The sequence below is a fragment of the Schistocerca serialis genome, chromosome 3 (genome assembly GCF_023864345.2).
Source record: "Schistocerca serialis cubense isolate TAMUIC-IGC-003099 chromosome 3, iqSchSeri2.2, whole genome shotgun sequence".
Lineage (NCBI taxonomy): Eukaryota > Metazoa > Arthropoda > Insecta > Orthoptera > Acrididae > Schistocerca > Schistocerca serialis.
The window spans coordinates 411,271,145-411,291,260 of NC_064640.1; the positions used below are offsets into that span (position 1 = coordinate 411,271,145).

The window sequence follows — 20,116 nt, forward strand, 5'->3', positions numbered from 1 at the left end:
TACATCTCGCTTTTCTGTTCGGAGGACTTCTCTTGCTTCTCTAGCTGCCTCCACGTATGCCAATCTTAATGTTTCATCTTGCTTGTTTGACAGCCATAACCTTTTAGCCTCTTTCCTCTTGTTGACTGCATGTCTACACTTATTGTAAAACCATCCTTTGCTATGTTCCTCCTGCCTCTCTCAATTGGTTTCAGCACTTCATTTGCTATGTGTTTGACTTTGATCTTGAGCATGGACCATAATCTGTCTACATTATCTTCCTCTTCTTCTCGGGCATAGAACTTGTTTCGAATTTCAATCGCATATCTGTCCTTACTGTTGTCCTTTTTCAGTAAATCTGTGTTTATTTTGCAGTCTGCATCTCTTATTCTGCAGTTTCTGCATTCCATCCTTTCACTAATAGTTGTCAGCACAAGACAGTGGTCTGATCCTATTCCTGCACCTCTTCGAGATTTTACATTTTCAATAACATTTCTGCATCTAGTCTCCACTAATATGTGATCCGTTTGATTCTGTGGGTCTTGGTCAAGGGATTTCCATGTTATCTTATAAATGTTTTTGCTAGGAAAGCAGGTACTCATAATCCTTAGGTTTTTTGAAGTTGCCAGATTGAGTAGTCTCATTCAGTTGCTGTTGGAGGAGTTGTGCAGACTATGGGGGCCAATGTAGGGTCTCAGAAAGGCCCCTTTTTCTACTTTGGCACTGGTATCACCTACAAATGTTTCCACATCGTACGATGGTGCATCTTCATACATTCATTTTAGGTCTTCATAGAAACTGTCTTTTTCATTATCGTCTGTATCTTCTATAGGTACATGATATGAGGCCACTGCTAGGTTGTAATCAGCTATAGAAAAGGGATACTGACCCAACATATGTACAAAATTAGCTGACAGCTTTTGAGTGTGAAGTTACAAACAATGGGAAAAGTGTCAACGAAAATTCAACAGATTTACAAAAGTATCATACATGAGAGAGGACTGAAGATGGAGGAGTGGTGTGTAAACTACTGTGGAAGGCAAAATAAGTATGCGACCTTATTAAGTTACAACGCCAAAGAAAGATTCAAATTCATTGGACACCCAGTTCCAGCCCCTCTCCTTCTACCAGAGAAATTCACCACTTATTCTTACAGTTTTTCAGAACCTTCTTTTAGAGCTGCTATTGAATAATATTCTTTTTTGGAAACAAAGAAACTTCAAACTGAACTCACTCTCTTATTAATGGAAGACAGGAGTTCAAAAGTACGTGTGGAGCTTTGAGTTGCTGGATTACATAACAGATAAATGATCTTTGTGCTACATTGATTGAATCTGTGAAACTCTTGAAACTGATAATTATAATTACAATGAACATTTCAGAAGCAGAACATTATTTTTCGTCACTGAAAAGACTCAAAACTTTCTTACAGAATATTATGGACCAAGAAAGACTATCAGAATTTGCAATGCTATCTACTGAACAAGACCTCATTTTAAGAGTTCCTGACTTCAATTAAAGAGAGACTGAAAAATTTGCAAATATAAAGGAAAGAAGAACGGAAATCCTGTGCAACTGATCACCATCAGATCAAAAATCAGAGGTACAATTGAACAATGTTAACACTGATCATGCTGAGAAAGTATAGTAATACAGGCCCACTACTTCTGCAAATTAACACTTTATTCTGTGTGCAGATTTTGATGTTATTACAAGCAAGTGTTGTAGTGACATAAGTGAATGCTCTGTTTATATAATGGATTACAAAAACATACTAAATTGGCCATTTGTTCACTGACAGTAGCTCTTATATGAGTGAAGCAAGCAGTATATGCAGCACACATACAAGGTGAGACAATCTCAACACAATACTAGCCTAAAGGTGGAAGAAATGAGGGATAAGCTAATTTAATATTACAAGAATTTCATGATGAACAACCGAATATTAAGTGAAATGTAATTTTGTATGCTGCTTATAATATACAGCACATACCATATTTATCCTACTAATATGAGGTTTTCGCCTCAAATTCACCATTCACAAAATATGATCTAGCATTCACAGCTGATATTTTTTGTAGTCAATGTCCAAGTTTTTGTGTGTTATACGACCTTACTCCATATGTTGTATAATTACTAGTAATTTCTTGCTTGGTTTTTGTTATATTCTCCATTGTTATTAGATTAAAATGGAATTTTATGACAGTAACATTCTTAGCAGAAACTGCAGTATTCCAGTTTCCTTTCACTGTCAGTAACGAGAGTAAATTGTAGTGATACGTAAGGGATGTGTATCCTGACAGCAGTGAGGCAGGAAGAAAATCTGGATCACAAAAACAAAGGTTTCTTTATTACTCGAGATGTTATCAGAATAAAGGAGGTGGAAAAACAAATTTCCAACAACTGGCAGCACAAAATTTACAGCAAGCAGAAATGGTTCAAATGGCTCTGAGCACTATGGGACTTAACATCTGAGGTCATCAGTCCCCCAGAACTTAGAACTACTTAAACCTAACTAACCTAAGGACATCACACACATCCATGTCCGAAGCAGGATTCGAGCCTGCGACCGCAGCGGTCGCGCGGTCCCAGGCTGAAGTGCCTAGAACCGCTCGGCCACACCAGCTGGCACAGGAAGCAGAGACTGGTGCACGAGGGTGATAAAGATGGTGAATTTTACATTTCAGCCATGAAAGATGCTAGATCAGATATACCCCGGGATATCTGATGAAAAGCTAATTTATATTTCGGTATCCTGTAATCAATCAGTGTAAGGAAACAACATGGGAGACAGGGATGCAAAATCTTGTTAAAATAAATGTACACATTATGGTCAACAAAAACGATGTCAGAAGTGTTCACACCACAAGCTATGGCAATGTAAAGGTAAAAAAAGCAGCCTTACTGAGTGCTCTGGTAGATTATAGGTCATCCTTAATGAAACAAACCATCCTTATCTATCCCGTGATTTTTTTTTAATAAAATAAAAACACTAATCAGCTACTGAAGCGATTCTTTGCAAGAAAACTATGCCAAAATAAAAACTACCTGCAGCAACTGACTTTTCATAGCAAGAAAATGGATAGATTGTGATTACTAATGACTTGATGCTGAGCTATGTTTGCGTAAATGGAGGAGAATGTTTGTGCTACATTCTTTCAGCCAACACATCATCTGCAAATTAAGAATTGGATATAAAAGGGAAATACAGCGATAGTAATAATTCATTATAGAATAACTTCCCAACTTCATGTTATGGGTATTGTGAACTGACTACTCAAGGGTCATAGATGACAGTTTTTACAAAGACCAGATTCTTCAAGAAGACTGAGTATGTCCTCAACTCCAGGATTGAAGTTGAATGGATATATCAGAGGATTACAATAATAACAGTAGTATCAAGAAGAAAGAAATAACAATAGATTAACAAATGAAGATGGAGATTAAAAGGATTAGGTATACCACTGACTATAAGATTAGGTAGTACATATGGATGAAAACAAACAGTGAAAGTTTTTATTCCCATAATTAAGTTTACAAAAGTAATTCTTCACACTTATAGAAGGATCTTTAGATATTTTGCACTAATAAGACAATTTGTAATTTTAATTTATGACAATCTATTGAAAAATGAAAAGAAATAGCTCAGTAAGTCTCTTTAAAATAGTGGGATCAATGTGAGATATTCTATTAAATTAGATTGTCAATGTCATCAACATAGTAAGAGAATTTATACACACAATCCCGACACATGCATTACATGTTAACATTTGCTAGTAGCTGTATGCGGGAAGTAAGGAAGAACGAAAGAAAGAAATACTGTAAGAACTGAAGGCTCCTTGACAATTTAAGCTCTGAAGTTGCCACCAGCACTGGTGGTTTTTTTATACGAGTGAAACATATCAGTGCAAGTTAAGCCATTATAATCGTGTGACGAGATAGCAAAGTCCTAGCAGCAAACATCAATTGCTTCACTGACTTAAGCAAGTGGGCAATGTTGGCAGTCCATGTTTCAGAGTCAGAAACAATTGACTCTGCCTAAAAGCTACTGCTGCTTTTCTTGGTGTGTGGATGTACACAGTTATTGATGATTTTATAAACAGAAGGTGTTATTCCAATACAGACTCACAGGCAAATTAATAGTTGTTTACTGTAATGCATGTAATGATACAATTAGTGTGTACTGTTTCGGATCAACATACGGAAATTGGGACACTCTAATCAAGTGACTGACAAAGAGCGAGATAAACTTTGCAACAACTGTGAAGCATTTTTGTTTTGCATGTTGGTATTTCAGTTGATCTGGGTTTATTTACCGATCGTCTTTTTTATTTGTAGTTCACTGTCGCTATTAGAGGTCACATATTGTCATTTGGGGATAGTGAGAGGGGCTATAGACGCTAGAAAATGGAGTGTCAAGTGGAGAAATCTGAATACTTCTGATATATTCTTCTGTTCTGAGATCCACAGAGGGGTGACAGCAGCGAAGACAGCCAGAAACTTTTGTGCTGTGTATAGGGATAATGCCACCGAACAGAGAAAGGCAAGAAAATGGTTTTCTCATTTTAAGGAGAATTGTTGTGACTTTAGTGACTCTCCACATTTAGGAAGACCTTTGGAGTTTGATGAAGATCGTTTAAATGCATTAATCCACAATGATCCATGTTAGTGTACTTGAGAACTGGAGAATGTGGTGAACTGTGATCATTCCACCATCGTGCGACATCTGTATGCAATGAGGAAAGTTCAAAAATTGGGTGTATGGATATCACATGCTCCAAGAAAAAAAAAAAAAAAAACAACCCCACAGCAGGTGGCCATACGTGCATGCTCGCCATCAACTGGCTCGTGAACAACACCGACTATCCCTATCCAGCACGGTTACTTGTGACGAGAAATGGTGTCTTTATGCCAACATTAGGAAAAGAAAGGAATGGTTGAGCCCAAGCAAAGCAGCAACTCCTGTTACAAAGACATGTGTGCACCTACATAAGATAATGTTATGCATTTGGCGGATCAGCCACTATGTGGTGTACTATGAATTGCTTCCCCTGAGGTTTAACCATCACTGCTGACATTTATTTTCAACAACTGAGATGTCTTGCAGGCGCCATCCAAGAACTATGATGAGGAAGACTGTGTGAAGTGATGGTACTCCACAATATCGCCCACCCACATTGTGCTAGATTGACAAAGAACACTATACTGGAGTTGGGTTGGGAAGTCATTCTGCACCCATCTCATTCACCTTATCTTGCGCCCTTTGATTTTCACCTTTTCTGCTCACTATAGAACAACCTTCAAGGAACTTTTTTCCCAGATGAAAGAGCGCTCCGAACATAGCTTGACGAGTTCTTTGTCCCAAAAGCACAAGATTTCTACAGTTGCGGTATCGAGAAGTTACCCCAGAGCTGACAGATTGTTGTGAATAGTGAAGGAGAATATATTGTTGATGTCTGAAGTCTCTGTTATGTGTATCTATTGTCTTTATTAAACTTACGGAAAAATGCTAACAACTTATGTTAAAGTGTTGTGAATACTGGGCTGGTGCATAAGAGAGATGAGCTCGCCATCAAACTATTCATTTACACATATAAAATAATGAACCGTACTTGCTGGTAAGGCGAAGTAATCAAGTAATGCTTCTCCATCTTTCAGAGTGTAAACAGGAAGAAGAAATGCAGAAAGTGAGCCAGCAACTAGGTGCAAAACTAGTCGTTTTGCTTGCAGCTCACTGGCCTCAAGTCCTGAATCAGACAGGACTGTGGATTTGTTTAAAAATGCGCAGTCTTTCCTCTGGTGAAGTGCATATAAATTAATAGCAAGCATCTGAAACAGATGAAGTTGTACAATTAGACCTCTGGTAAGTTCAGTTAAACAAATTAATATACTATTATGAAAGCAGCCTTCTGCAGATGAATAATAGCAGGAACAATAATGACTAATAAAATAAACAACAGATCACTTTCACAACTTCTTAAATTTTAAATGCTTGCAAAATACAATCCCCCCTTTTAAATGTGAGGGTTTATTTCCTTCTTTTAAAAGGTACAAGGGCAGAAATTATCAAACCTGTTGTGTTATTCTCACATTACACAAGGAAAAAAAAAATTTCTCCAATTTTTGTGAACACCTTCAGGACTTAACTATAATACAAGTAATGTTTTGCCTACAGTTTTCAGCTCTACCTTATTTTTCTGCAGCAGTAAAATAACATTCCAATTAATAGCAATTTTTGTTTCAATTCTACAATCTCTGTGTGTCTTCCTTAAAATAAAGATATGACTGACTCATACAGAATGCATCTATAGTAACACTTAGAAAATAATACAAACAGATTTCATGAAAAATGTTTTGATTATATGCATATGAATGTCTCATTACCTAAATGCTCCTTAGCACAGAGAATGAAACTGTAGGTACTTGCCACATAAAATGTAAGACAGGCAACAGCTTTAAGTATACAGAAATCCATAGATATCAGTATGAGACACATTGCATCCAAGAGAACAGGATGCTCTCCAGAACACAAGATCAGAAGACTCTACTTAAGCATTCTCTTCCACCTCAATAGCCAGTAGTGTATAAATGGTAGACATTGTCTGCAGTAAAAATACTCCATATGATCACATTACACAGTACCCTGCCTGTACAAGAAAAACCTACATTTCAATGACATCCATCATCATTTCATTTCCTTATGTGCCAGTACATCCTGTGGGAGACATATCAGCATGTGCTTCCAATCTTATAATGATAGCATTGAAATAGTGGTATTCTTTATAGCATGACAAGTTAAAGATGCATATATCTAGGGCTACAGTCACAGGGGCACTGATATCTCGTGATTCTGCTGACAACCGAGGTCGTCAGGAATCATCTCGAGTGTGTAAAGCCAAAGAGCAATTCGTGAAACACTTTCGGATCATGAAAACTAATTTCCAGTATTTGTAAAGATGTGAACCGAGTGCTGTTAAAAAATCTGATAAACTGAGGATGCAGTTCTGGCAATTAAATCTTTCCAATATTTAAGCTTATACCACATTCTGAAAAGTATGATTTTGAAGTTCTTGTGTGATACATTGGATGCTATTTGTGAGGCCCTAAAAACTAAATTTAAAGCAAATTTTTTCATTCTTGCATCCCAAATACTACAAAATAGAGCATTAAATTAATTAAGTACCAACTTTTGGAGCTAAGTCACTAAAAGAACTATAGTATAGTTGATTTCCTTCATTAAAAGTTATACTCAACCCAAAATAATATTCCAAGCAGAAATGTTATTTACCTTCTCAAATCCACTGCACAAATGTTTAAAAAGCATTGAAGTTACCAGTACTTTAATCTAATCATCTGAATATACTGCCAGCATTGCGTTAATTGTCACCATTTTTAGAATAAAATGAGCTGTTGTGAAATCACATATTTTAACTTTCTTTAATTAAATAATCCTTACTTGTTCACACACAAATTTTTTCCTTGCACAATAACACAGAAACATCATCTACTTTCCCCACGTAAATTAACCATCATGTGCTCATAACCTCATTGGCAAAACCTTTATACATCAAAGTTGCACATTCTATCACAGTAGCATTACAAACCATACACTGAACAACATGTTCTGGAGAGATCTTTAAAGTCGTGTATCACTGAAACTACACACTTTGCAACACACACATATATAAATGAAAAACATCAGATACTGCATGTTAGTTTCAAAGCTTCTGATGCTAATTAGCACTTGGAAAAGGAGAGCGGCATCACAATGTTAAAACATTTTTAACTTTTGTGGCATGGTGTTTTCCCCTTCATCTCATATATTCATAAAACTTGGCTGGTAATTCCCACAACTGATTGAATAACGGAGGACAGAGTGTACAGTATCTGCCATGTTGTTTTTGAGACAGATACCTCATAGCTCATTCACATGAATTCACCATCTTTTTAATAGCCAAAATCATATTGCAGCACTTGTCTCCAAGCAAAAAGGTGTCATAGTATCCATCCCACCCTTGGAGGTTAAAATCTTCACACATAGAATAAATTCTAACCTAACCTAACCTCCTTGACGCTACCAAAAACTGACGAAGGAGATCGGATGCACCATGACCAAGCTATTGGCCAATGTCATCAGGTGACCTCCGACGATGGCATATGACAACCGCTATCTGTGCCACAATAAACACAGTCTAAGAGAACTTCCATGTCAATAAGTGGTATGATGGCGATCTGAGTTAGCTCAACCAGACAGGAAGTCTTCTCAGTACAGGAGATGAGCTATGAGAGGTGGTCTGCCTGACCACATGAAATGTGCTCCAGGCTGGACCACCTTGTATGTTAACTCCATTTTACGTGAGCGATTTTCTGGTCAAAATCTACTACTTGGAAGGTGTGCGCCTTTCATGCCTGTGCGTAAATCAGCAACTAACCTTGAGGCGAGTGTGTCTATGATTTTAATGATCTACAGACTGTGCCGAGTGTGGAGTTCTAACTTTCCAAGAATGTTCTACAGTGTGCATATGCAGAAAGAAGGGACTATAGTGGCATCTGCTTACATCTGTTCTAGCTGAGTTCACTTCTATTAAGCTTACTGCTATGAGAAACGGATTTTGTGCTTTTGTCTTCTTAATCTTTAGTGTGCCGTTTGTTTTGTTTTCGTGACACACTGAAAAGTTACATAAGGTCCTTATATTTTTTCCTATTTTTGAATGCCAAATCGCAAAACAAACAGCTCTTAAACACAATTTTGGTGCTGACATGCAAATGAAAATAACCACTTAAAACGGGTGAGACTCAGTACAGGAATAAAATGCCATGGGCGCTGCAGTAGTCCCTTGTCTCAACCAGTCATCTTGGACAAGAAAGTCGATCACATAAAAGGGGCTTAAGAGGTGAGCAAGGAACCACTTGTTTTAATAAGCTGATGAAAAAAATCTATCAGCAACTACAATCATACTAATACCTGCCTAAGACCAACATCACAGCATTGTTGACTGATATGCTGTTGAAAATATCAAACATTTACTGATGATGCTCCTTCAAAGAAACTTAACTTTACACTGACAAGCACTTTTTTTTAAATATCAGACAGGCCTGAGGAAGAGAATACACTGATATTCAACTCGCTTACAAAGTGTAATCTGAAATTTCTGACAACCACCAGTTAAATGTCCTACAGACAGTGACTTCACAGAGCATACGAAAGCACCTACAGTCACAAAAAACCGTGCGAGATTAGTAGAGAATACTGCAGTGCTGACACCAAAGTTAGGCTCATTTTCAACTCTTCATCACGTACCATCAATCTACTTAATACCCGGTATCTTGAGACTAGCCCTAGCCTTGTGGTGGTGGTGGTGGTGGTGGTGGTGGTGGTGGTGACTGGTTTGTGGGGCGCTCAACTGCACTGTCGTCAGCACCCGTACAAAGTCCCAATTTTTTTCACACAGTCCAATTTGTTTTCCCACACAGATACAGTCCTCTTTTTTTTTACACAATCCAATATAGCCTCTGTCACAATTGATGATGATGAAATGACGAGGACAACAAAAACACCCAATCCCCGGGCAGAGAAAATCCCCAACCCCAGCGGGAATTGAACCTAGGACCCCGTGATTCACAGGCAGACATACTTGCCACTAGATCATGAGCTGTGGACACACTAGCTTTGTGTGGTGTCCACCCATAATATGGAAAAGCATTATATATACAATGAACCCCAGCGTAACATTTGCCATTCCTTCAGAAGCATGCAAAAGAGGGGACTTGGGCACTTGTGTCAATGATAAAGGATGGCTTGGAGACCCACTGGATCCAAAATTAGCATCTATGAAGCACAAAAGATTAAATGCCCTTGCTGCTACTCTCCATAAAAATAGCTGCTATTCTTAGTGCAGTTTGTGAACCGTAATTTATGCATTCTGTCACACTGAAGGCTGTCAAAAACTGAAGAGTGAGCCAAATTGGCACCAAAGTTCACCAAATAAAATGGTGCTAGCATCCGCTATGCAATGGGAGCCACAAATTACTAATCTGAGTAACATTCTGTAGACAATATAGTATTTATCTCAATAAAAGATTAACATACAACTGTGAAAACCTTTTCTAATGGTATTTGTAAAGTATGATCTCATAATAATTTGTTACACAAGATACCATCTACTTAGTAGATGATTATAGAAAATTTGCATGGGAAAAGGACAAAAGGACTGGTATACATATAAACTTAGTAGGCAACTGAGACATGTTAAGCTCAGTACTTACAATTGTTGATGTAAAGTTAACATGTGCTACTATGAATCTGACAGTATTATTAATTAATATACAGGGGGATTAATAAGCGACTGTTAATGTGTCAAAAATCAATGTCACAGCAAAAGATTTTTTCCCAGATGATGGTGTGGTTCCAATACACAGTACTTTAAAGAGCATTCAGCACACAACACAAAAATACACCCACTACCATCTTTCATAATGAAAGCAGTAGGAGGGATATAAAATGCATCACCGCAGCCTCAGCTTTCCCAACATCTGAGGTGGAGCAGCATCTTAAATTGGTTCCTTCTGCAACATATGTAGATTAGCTAGGTGTTAAGGCATTTTGGATATTTAAGTATAAGTCAAGCAATGAATTACAGCAGATTACTGTTCTAGATTTGAATGTGGTCACTTGTGGCTCCACTCAGTGCAGCCCATTCTGCAGGTGCAATTCCTGAATGGAAGAGATTTGTGCAGTCTACCAGTAATGTAATTCAAGGTGAGGAAGCTATAGTAACATTTTGGCCATTCTTTAATTCACCACAAAGTGAGTAAAACATGTTATATGGCTTTAAAATATGCTGGAAAAAAAAAAAAAAAAGTGAGATGCCACATTTACCAATCCAATCCATTCCCATGAACACTGCATAGGTAACTGACAATATTACAATTACAAATTAGGCACTTTTGTGCCATTTTTATTGGAATGCATTTTACGTAAGTTCACCTAACAACTGCAAATCAGTTTTTACATAATAAACTGACAAGAACTCTACTATTTAAACTGGAAATCAATGACTTTTTTTTCCTACTTTCATCAGAGAAAAGGACAGGAAATGCAGCAGAGGTATAATCTATCTGTAAACTGAAAAGCAATCAGCACTCATGGTGGAAGAAGTCACTATTACTGGAAGGATGGCCAACAATTTATGTCACCTCTAGCAATGTAGAACACTACACACAGATTTATGTAGAATCTGCAATGCAATTATCCACACTCTTGCATATTCAAAAGTGTGTGCAAGATGGATCCCAGTGTCTAACGGTGGACCACAATTGCACAGAAAAAGCATTTGTCTTGATTTGTTGCAACATTTTGCAGCTAAGGGGGAGGCCTTATTGTCCCAGGTAGTGAAATGTGATGAAACCTGGGTTCACCATTTTGAGCCCGAAACAAAATGACAGTCAATGGAATGGTACCATTCCCACACCCCACAAAAGAAAAAATTCGAAGCAACTGCTTCCGCTGATAAGGTCATGATCACCATGTTCTGGGACCGAAGGTGTGATTCTCACTCATGTGATGCCAAGAGGTGGAAGCATATGTTAACACATTAACAAAACTCAAGAAGCATTTCCGGTGACTTTGGCACCACGGCAACCCAGGAGATATTTTGCTGCAACACGATAAATCTCAGCCCCACACAAGTCTGAGGACTGCTGAGCACATGGCAAAATAGGGTTGGACAGTGTTACCCCATCCACCCTACAGCCCTCACCAAGCCCCCTCGGACTTCCACTTGTTTGGGCTATTAAAGGATCCCATTCGTGGAAGACTGTTTGACGGTGATGAGGTGCGTTACTTTCTGGGCAACCCTTGTAGTACCAGGATCCTGAGCGTACATGCTACACCATACATTTAAAAGAAACATATAAACTTACTACTTTAGGAATTGTGTCAACTTGGACACCATTCTTCCTTCTTTATGATTAGATGTCTGTTAATTACTGGTAATGTATACATGAATTCACAGGTAGAATCCTGAGCATATTCTTTTACAATTTATTTTTCTTCTTACATGCATGACATTTTCATAAATCTTAAAAAAGAGTAGGCTACTGAATTGAAATCGCTCATCAGACACTATTCAACACTCCGCTAATGAATTGATTTTACTGTTAAATGTTTATTTTTTGTTTTCATTTCTACAAATACAAAAGTTCATTTTTTGAACCACTCTGGAACAGAAGCCCTTGTTATACCACCTACAATAGTGTCTTGATGCTTTCCCTTGTTTCCAGAAGATTTTGCATCTTCTAGCTAAGCCTGTCTTCTCTGCTGCTATTGGTGGCAGTTTCTCAGGCAAATGACAAGCTGTGAGTCTGGTCATAAATCACACACTGGAGAAGCACATGCAAAGTAAGTGGATTAAGGATGGAAAAGACCTACCGAAATTTAATAAGAAAATGCTGAGAAAGAGACTGTTTCACCTATAGCACAAAAAGTTATGCCAAATGGTCAACAGGCGGAAGTTAGTAGAAATTTGTGCATCTTTAAAAAGACTGATGCATGAATCGTGCAATTTACACCGTCATGCATTAGTAAATGATCCAGTAGAGATCCTAGAAAATTCTGGTTTTACATAAAATCACTTAAGTGGGTTTGAGGCATCTATTCAGTCACTTGTAGATCACTCTGGTGTGGCAGTAGAAGACAGCAAAGGAAAAGCTGAAGTTTTAAATTTTGCATTAAAACAACAGCAACAACAACATCATTCACACACGAGGATTGTACGGACATACCATCATTTGACCGCTGCACAAACTCCTGTACGGAGGACACAGAAATAGGCAACCCTGCCAATGAAAAGCAGCTGAAAGAATTGAAAACAAGTAAGTCTCCAGAGCCAGGTAGAATCCCAATTTAGTTTCACAGAGAGTACCCTTTGACATTGGTCCCACCCATAGCTTACATTTATTGTGAGTCTCTCGTCCAGAGGAAAGTCTGAAGTGACTGGAAGAAAAGGACAAGTAACTCCCACATATCAGAAGAGTAAAAGAATGGATCCATAAAACTGCAGACCAATATCCTTAGCATCAGCCTGCTGCAAAACTCTTGAGCATATTCTAAGATCGAATATACTAAGCTTCCTTGATAATGAACAAATTCTGTCCACAAACCAGCACAGATTTAGAAGGCATCACTTATTTGGCCTTTGCTCATGATATCCTGTGAAGCATGGATGAAGGACAACAGGCAGATTCATTTTCCTAGCATTTGACAGACTTTTGATAAAAGTTCGAGCATGTGGAACAGATTCTTAGATATGTGAGTGACTTGAGTTCATTTTAAGTAATGGTCCCAGACGGTGAGTGTTCATTGAAGACAGAGAAAGATGTCATCAGGGATGCCCCCAGAGAAATGTAATCGGACCAGTCTAATTTTCTGCATACATAAATGATCTGACAGATAGGGTGAGCAGCAATCTGTGACTATTTTCTGATAATGCTGTAGTGTATGGGAAAGTGTCATCTATGAGTGAGTGCAGGAGGGTACCAGATGACTTGGATAGAATTTCTATCTGGTGTGATGAATGGCAGCTTCCTCTAAATGTAAGTTAATGAATATGAATAAGAAAAACAACCTATCATGCTTGAATACAGTATTAATGGTGTGCTATCTGTCATAGTTGTGTCAACTAAATCTCATGGTGTACGTTGCAAAGTGACAGGAAGTGGGACGAGTGCCAGATATTGGTTGCAGGAAAGGTGAATGGCCAACTTAGGTTTATTGGAAGAATTGTAGGAAAGTGTTTTTCCACCTATTAATGAAACCACATACACAACACTTGTATGACCCATTCTTGAGTACTGCTTGAGTGTCGGATTAGAGAAAGACATCACTGCAATTCGAGGTGAACTGCTAGATTTGTTACTGGTAGGGTAGATCAACATGCTAGTTTACAGAAATTTTCCCTGAACTGAAATGAAATGAAAATCCCTTGAGAGAAGACGACTTTTTTTTTGAGAAAGTTTAGAAAACCTGCTTTTGTGACTGACAGCAAAATGATTCTACGGCCACTGACATACATCTCTCCTAATTACCACAAAGACGAAATAAAACAAATCACAGTTTGTACAAAAACATATAGCATATATTTTCATTCACTGATGTCTTATGAGATAATATTCTGAGGTAACTCCTCACTTACGTTAACAGTATTCAACGCACAAAAGAAAATAATTACACATGCATGTCTTGCAGGTCCCTCTTTAAGCAGTTATGAATGCTAATGACAGCCTCACAGTACATTTACTCACATATGAAATTTGTTATCCAGAATCAAGCTAAGTTTGGGAGTAAAATGCCCTGCTTTGCCGTTTAATGAATCTAACTGTGGTTCAGAAGGGGTGAAACATGTAGCTATAAAATCCTTTGACTATCAACACACAGGAATAAAATGTCTGACAGACAGTGGAGGTCTTTTCAAATGTAGATTAAAGGTGTTGCTCTTTAACAACTCCTTCTACACCATGGAGGAATTCTAAAATAAATAATTAATAATAATGATGTAAATGACCAGCATGTAGCCGTGTAAAGCACACCAGTTCAAGAACATTTTTCCACATAAGAAATTTATCATTTAGTGACCCTCTTTGCCTCATACAATTTTACCCATGTCAGTTTTCACTATTAATTATGATAGGTACTGCAAACAAATCTTGCACTTTGGCACCCAACCAGCTTGGCATCCCAGGCAGCTGTTTCTATTTGTGATGTGTCCTCTACAGAAACCTTAACAATTTTGGCGTATCTGGTGCTGCTCTCACCTTCGCGCCCCAAGTGTGCCACTTTGGACCTAAACTGGCCCTGATAATAATAATTTTTTTTTTTTTTTTTTTATAGTTGTAGATAAGTGTTCTATGTTTGTTCTGTTGACATATTCCACATCAACATTTACCATGAACCTGATCTACAGAACAAGTAAGTAAGTAAACAACTGACCAACTAACTAACTAGACAGTCATTTTCCCTCACTCCGTTTAAGAGTGAAAGAGATAAGGGAACAACAAAGAGGTACAGGGTCTCCACCACGTACTGTACAGTACATGGAGTACTTACATGGACGTAGATGTTTACCCTTTAAACTCCAGATGCTGGACATGTGTGTGTTTAATGACATTCCTCCTTTTTCAGACAATTTATTTGCCGATATGACAGTATGATCTTCTAATGGAGTTCTTTATTTTGTTTTCCTTTCACTATTCAGCTCAAGCACTTTTTATTTTATTTTATCAATTAGAAACGGATTTGTTATAAAATAACATTTGCTGTTGCCAGTCCTTTATTTTCTGCACAAGAGCATTTTTGTGCTCAGCTTTTACACATCAATAACATTACACCTAAAAAGGTCATAATATGTGAAAAACACTCTTGTTAATGGGAATTATTTTCCAAAATTCACCGTGCAAAAAATTAAGGAAATATTTGACTGACAACAGCAAGTGTTGGTTGATAAAAAGAGTCACAAAGGCAGTGTTCAAAACTTTACCTTTTGCTATATTTGTCTGTAAATAAATGGCTTTCTAATTTTCTTACTGTGCTGCAGATGTGGAAACAATTATGTTTTACATGTTATACTGAAACTATCACCCAAAAATTAATAACTTATAAAGTGTGGGCTTATGTATATCTCAACAACCATATTTGTTCTATTGTTGCTTTACAGTGTCGTGGGAGAGAAAGGGCACTCAATCTGGCTGAAATGTATCAAAGAAATTCTTTATACGCTCCTTCAGAAAGAGTAGCATTTTAAGTGAAGAGTTTAAGTTACCTTTTTCTGCAGGTTGGTAACAACTATGATCACACAAAATGCAAAAATTAATTTTTGTTTAGATCATGCTTACAGTTAACACCTCTGTTACATTAATGGCAAAATCATAGGGATTAAATCACAAAACCATTCCTCACATCATATATACCACATTAATTCATTAATTTTTTTCAGAAGATGAGAAAAATGATAAAATGCAACAAAACATCATTTTAGAAGAGAGGTACCAGGGCAAGGAAACAACTTTCCAGTCTGGCAGTGAAAGGCTGTCCTTTATAGTGAATGCAATGTGGATGTTACAACAGTACCTACACCAAACAATCACATTTCTCATTTGTGGGCAGGTGCATTCTAGTGTAAAATTGTTTCATTACTTCTTTTGCAACTCAAAGCTCTTCAAGTAGTTTTTATCCAGTTACTCCAGTACATCTGCATAAAATTCTCAAGTTGCATTTTATCGTTAACATCTTCCTCAATATGATGAACCTATCTTGATCCCAATAAAACACTTATCGTGTTTATTCCAACATGTTAAGGGGAGACGGAGGTGGTCAAATCCAAAAAATTACAATTTTTTTTATTTTTGCTACCGAAAATTAATTGGAACATTCCTCTTTAATGTAAACTTTGAATTATTGTTCTACTCGCCCTAGAAGTGGAGTTATTACCATTTTCCCCCATGCCTGCAGAGGAAACGGGCGGCCGCTGAATGCATCTAACACCCTCTCGTGACTTCCTGGCAAACTGCTTGGGATTTTTTTGGCCTGTTACGCATACAGCGCCTTATGTTACGCATACAGCGAGTGTGCAATGGTTGGCTACATTGTTTTCTGTGACAAATGAAGCGCTAAGAGCGCGGAACATAGTCTCTTTGCTGTTTACCGTTTCGAATTAATTCAGTGTTGCGCCTGTTGTTGGTAGTATTATACTTCTTGTGTAAAGCGTTGTTCTGGTTATGATGCCACGTTTTAGTAACCGTGTATATAAGAAGAGGAAGAACGTAGGGAAAAGAAAATTAACACTAATACCAAGTTGCGATACTACAATTACTGAAACAGTGCGTTGTTCTGCTAAGCAACACATGACCGGCCATAACCCTGTGACATCTTCTAGCAAGAAGCTGACTGGTGGAAGTGACAGATTTCGTGAATATGTTAGTGACAGTGATGATATTAATGAAGTACTGAATATTGGATTATTATCTTCTGTGCTGAAAGAAAGTGTTCTGTGCAAAATGTGTTCAAGTGTAGCAGTGGGACTAGAGATAACAAAGCACTTTGGTTTAGCTTGTGAGATGAAGATAATCTGTGCATGTTGCAAGTATCAAGTGACTTTCTACAATTCACATGCCAGTCTCTCTGGTGACAATGGACGATCTAGAGTGTTTGATGTGAATGTTCGACTTGTGTATGGTCTTCGATCCATTGGAAAAGGGTCTGCTGCTGGTAAACTGTTTTGTGGTATTATGAACTTGCCATCGCCTCCAAGCAAATTTGGGTACTACTGTGAACTGGTAGGATCCTCTGTTGAAGATGTGGCTTTGAAAACCATGAAGGAAGCAGTGGAGGAATCTGTAGAAATGAACGGTGGTTCTAGGGATTTGGTAGTGGCATTAGATGGTTCCTGGCAAAAGAGGGGTCATAAATCCCTGAATGAGGTTGTAACTGCTACTTGTGGTGATAGTGCAAAAGTGACAGATGTTGTAATATTATCAAAACGTTGTAGGTGCAAAAATAAAATCAAAGGAGAGCACAGTGGAACCTGTGAGGCAAATTTTAGTGGATCAAGTGGAGCAATGGAAGTGGATGGAGTGAAAGAAATTTTTGAACGTTCAGTTCCCAGATACAACGTTAGGTACAAATACTACCCTGGGGATGGTGACTCCAAAGGTTTCAAGACTATAGAGGAACTGAAACCATATGGAAATGAACTTGTAGTTGAAAAGTTGGAATGCATTGGGCATGTGCAAAAGCGTATGGGTGCACGGCTTCGAAGGCTCAAACAAACTTTGGGTTCAAGTAAGCTCAGTGATGGAAAGACATTAGGAGGGAGAGGCAGGGTTACTGATGAGGTGATTGAACGTCTACAGAGATACTATGGGTATGCTATAAGGCAAAATACTAGTAAAGTTAGTGACACGCGAAAAGCAGTGTAGGCATTGTTCCTTCATACTGCCTCTTCCAATGAATACCCTCAACACGGCCTGTGGCAAAAAGATTCCTGGTGCAAATATAATGCAAAAAAGGACTATGATCACAAACATAGTTTAGCAGCAGCTGTGATAAATGCAATAAAACCAATTTTTCACGACTTAGCACAGCCAGAATTGTTACACAAATGTCTACACGGAAAGACGCAGAATCCTAATGAGAGCGTAAACAATTTGATTTGGAAAGTGATTCCTAAAAGGGTGTTTGTAAGCATAAAAACACTGCACTTTGGCATTTATGATGCAATAGCAACCTACAACCAAGGGAACAGTGTGAAGTGTGAAGTTCTGAAGGCATTAGGATTTACAGCTGGGGTGAACACTGTACGAGCACTAAGAAATATTGACAGAGAAACGATAAGAGGAGCAGAAAGAAGAGAAAGGCATACGAAGTATGATGGAACAATAGGCCAGAAAAGAAGACAGAAGAGGAAGCTTTTGGAGGATGAAGAAGAAGACCCTGATAATCCATCCTATAGTGCAGGAATGTATTGAGAAACTTTGATAGCCATTTCCCGTAAATTAGAATTTTTCGAATATAAGGAACATTTTCACAAAATCCACTCAAGCTAGAGAGATGAAATTTTTATACAGCACTCCTAGTGGTCAAACTTACATTGTAACACAGCCATTTGGCAATAAGTTCAGTAGTTTCATTTCAGTTTAATTATAAAGCAATTATTTGTAAAAAAATTTGGGTCATTAATAAAAAAAATAATTGGAAGGAAACTAGAAAAGATACTCCAAAATCCCTCTGTCATAACTGCAATACTAAACCACTCTATATGTAAAAAAAAATTCAAATTTTTCTATTTGGTAGTTTATTCATAAATGTTCCTCAAACTTAGTGATTTTAACATGGGCAGCATAGGCACCTCCAGCTCCCCTTAAATCACCAGTAATAAGTTTCTTTCACATCTCATCCACAGAAACAAATCATTGCAAAAACCACATGAATGCCTTTTTTAAATTGTCCAAACATTCATGAGAAATCCTTATTCACATCTGCAAATGGTCAACATTCAAAAAATGCAACTCCTAATTTGCACAAAGGTTTCTCATGGTTAAATCTTCATATGAACTGTACAATATTCTTCTTTCTGGTAATCGGCAGCTTTGTGCGCCTACCTCAACCAATCATGTAACATAATCTTGTAAACATATCTATGGCAATGCCTCAGTGTTGCCGCAACTCTATAGGTGACTTTTGTTTTCACCTGCAGCCACTGGTGATTTGTAGTAAACAGCGCTGCTAGCTATCAGGGATTTTCTTGCCCCGACTCTACTATAGCCAGCCAATTTAGGCCCGAGCAGCGATGAGTTCGCTCTCATTCTCTGCGAGTCAGTTGATGCCACACTCTAATCATAGCCTCCCAATAAACCATCAGCAAGTGTGGACAAATTTCCACTGGCAATCAACTGTTCACATTGAAGCATTTTTTTCCGTTTATATATTTAAACAAAACATACTCACAAAACAACTACTTTATAAGCCACACAGACAGAACTATTCTGCTGAAGAAGTTACACTAGCATAACATGTGGTAACTTCATAAAAACTAAATTTCAGCAACATCAATGTCATCTCTAAGGTTTTCAGAGAAATCATTGTCTTGTGCTTTTAAAGGTCAAATTACGATACCATGGCTGAGTCTTTCTTGCACACATTTTGAAATTGAAATTTTTTTTTAAAAAAACCTTGAGATCTGTATCTAGGAAGTTCAGATATGTCACCATAAAGTAACCACATAATTACCAACAAATTACATATTTTTGCAGATAAAAACCAGCAAATCACTAACCTGAACAAGCTGGGTAGCACTAAAGCTCTCTGTTGCAACAAGAGCTGTCAATGTGTTTGTCAGCAACTTGACGTATTTCTCAGCAACTTCTAAATCAGTCAGTTTGCTCAAAAGACCATGAAACCTCAAAAAAACTGTCACGCACTCTGGTACTGTTAGCTTTGCACGGCCCTCAACATCTATCCTGCAAAAATTCACAAGTTTTAAAGAAAAGGTGCTTACATAAAGAAACACACAATAAAATTTCCTATTCACGTTTTTCATGGTGAACAGAGAACTGTGACAGTATGCAGACATTAACAACAATGATA

General features: G+C 37.7%; 1 protein-coding gene across 1 annotated transcript in view; it reads right to left on the reverse strand.

Moving 5' to 3' along the window:
• LOC126470278 (nonsense-mediated mRNA decay factor SMG7-like) overlaps positions 1-20,116 on the reverse strand; it is a 212,297-nt gene that overhangs the window by 76,944 nt on the left and 115,237 nt on the right. The window contains exons 12-13 of the mRNA XM_050098027.1: positions 19,806-19,989; positions 5,592-5,808 (exon numbers count right to left, since the gene is read on the reverse strand). Of these exons, the coding sequence (XP_049953984.1) occupies positions 5,592-5,808; positions 19,806-19,989 (401 nt within the window). The remainder of the gene's footprint in view (positions 1-5,591; positions 5,809-19,805; positions 19,990-20,116) is intronic.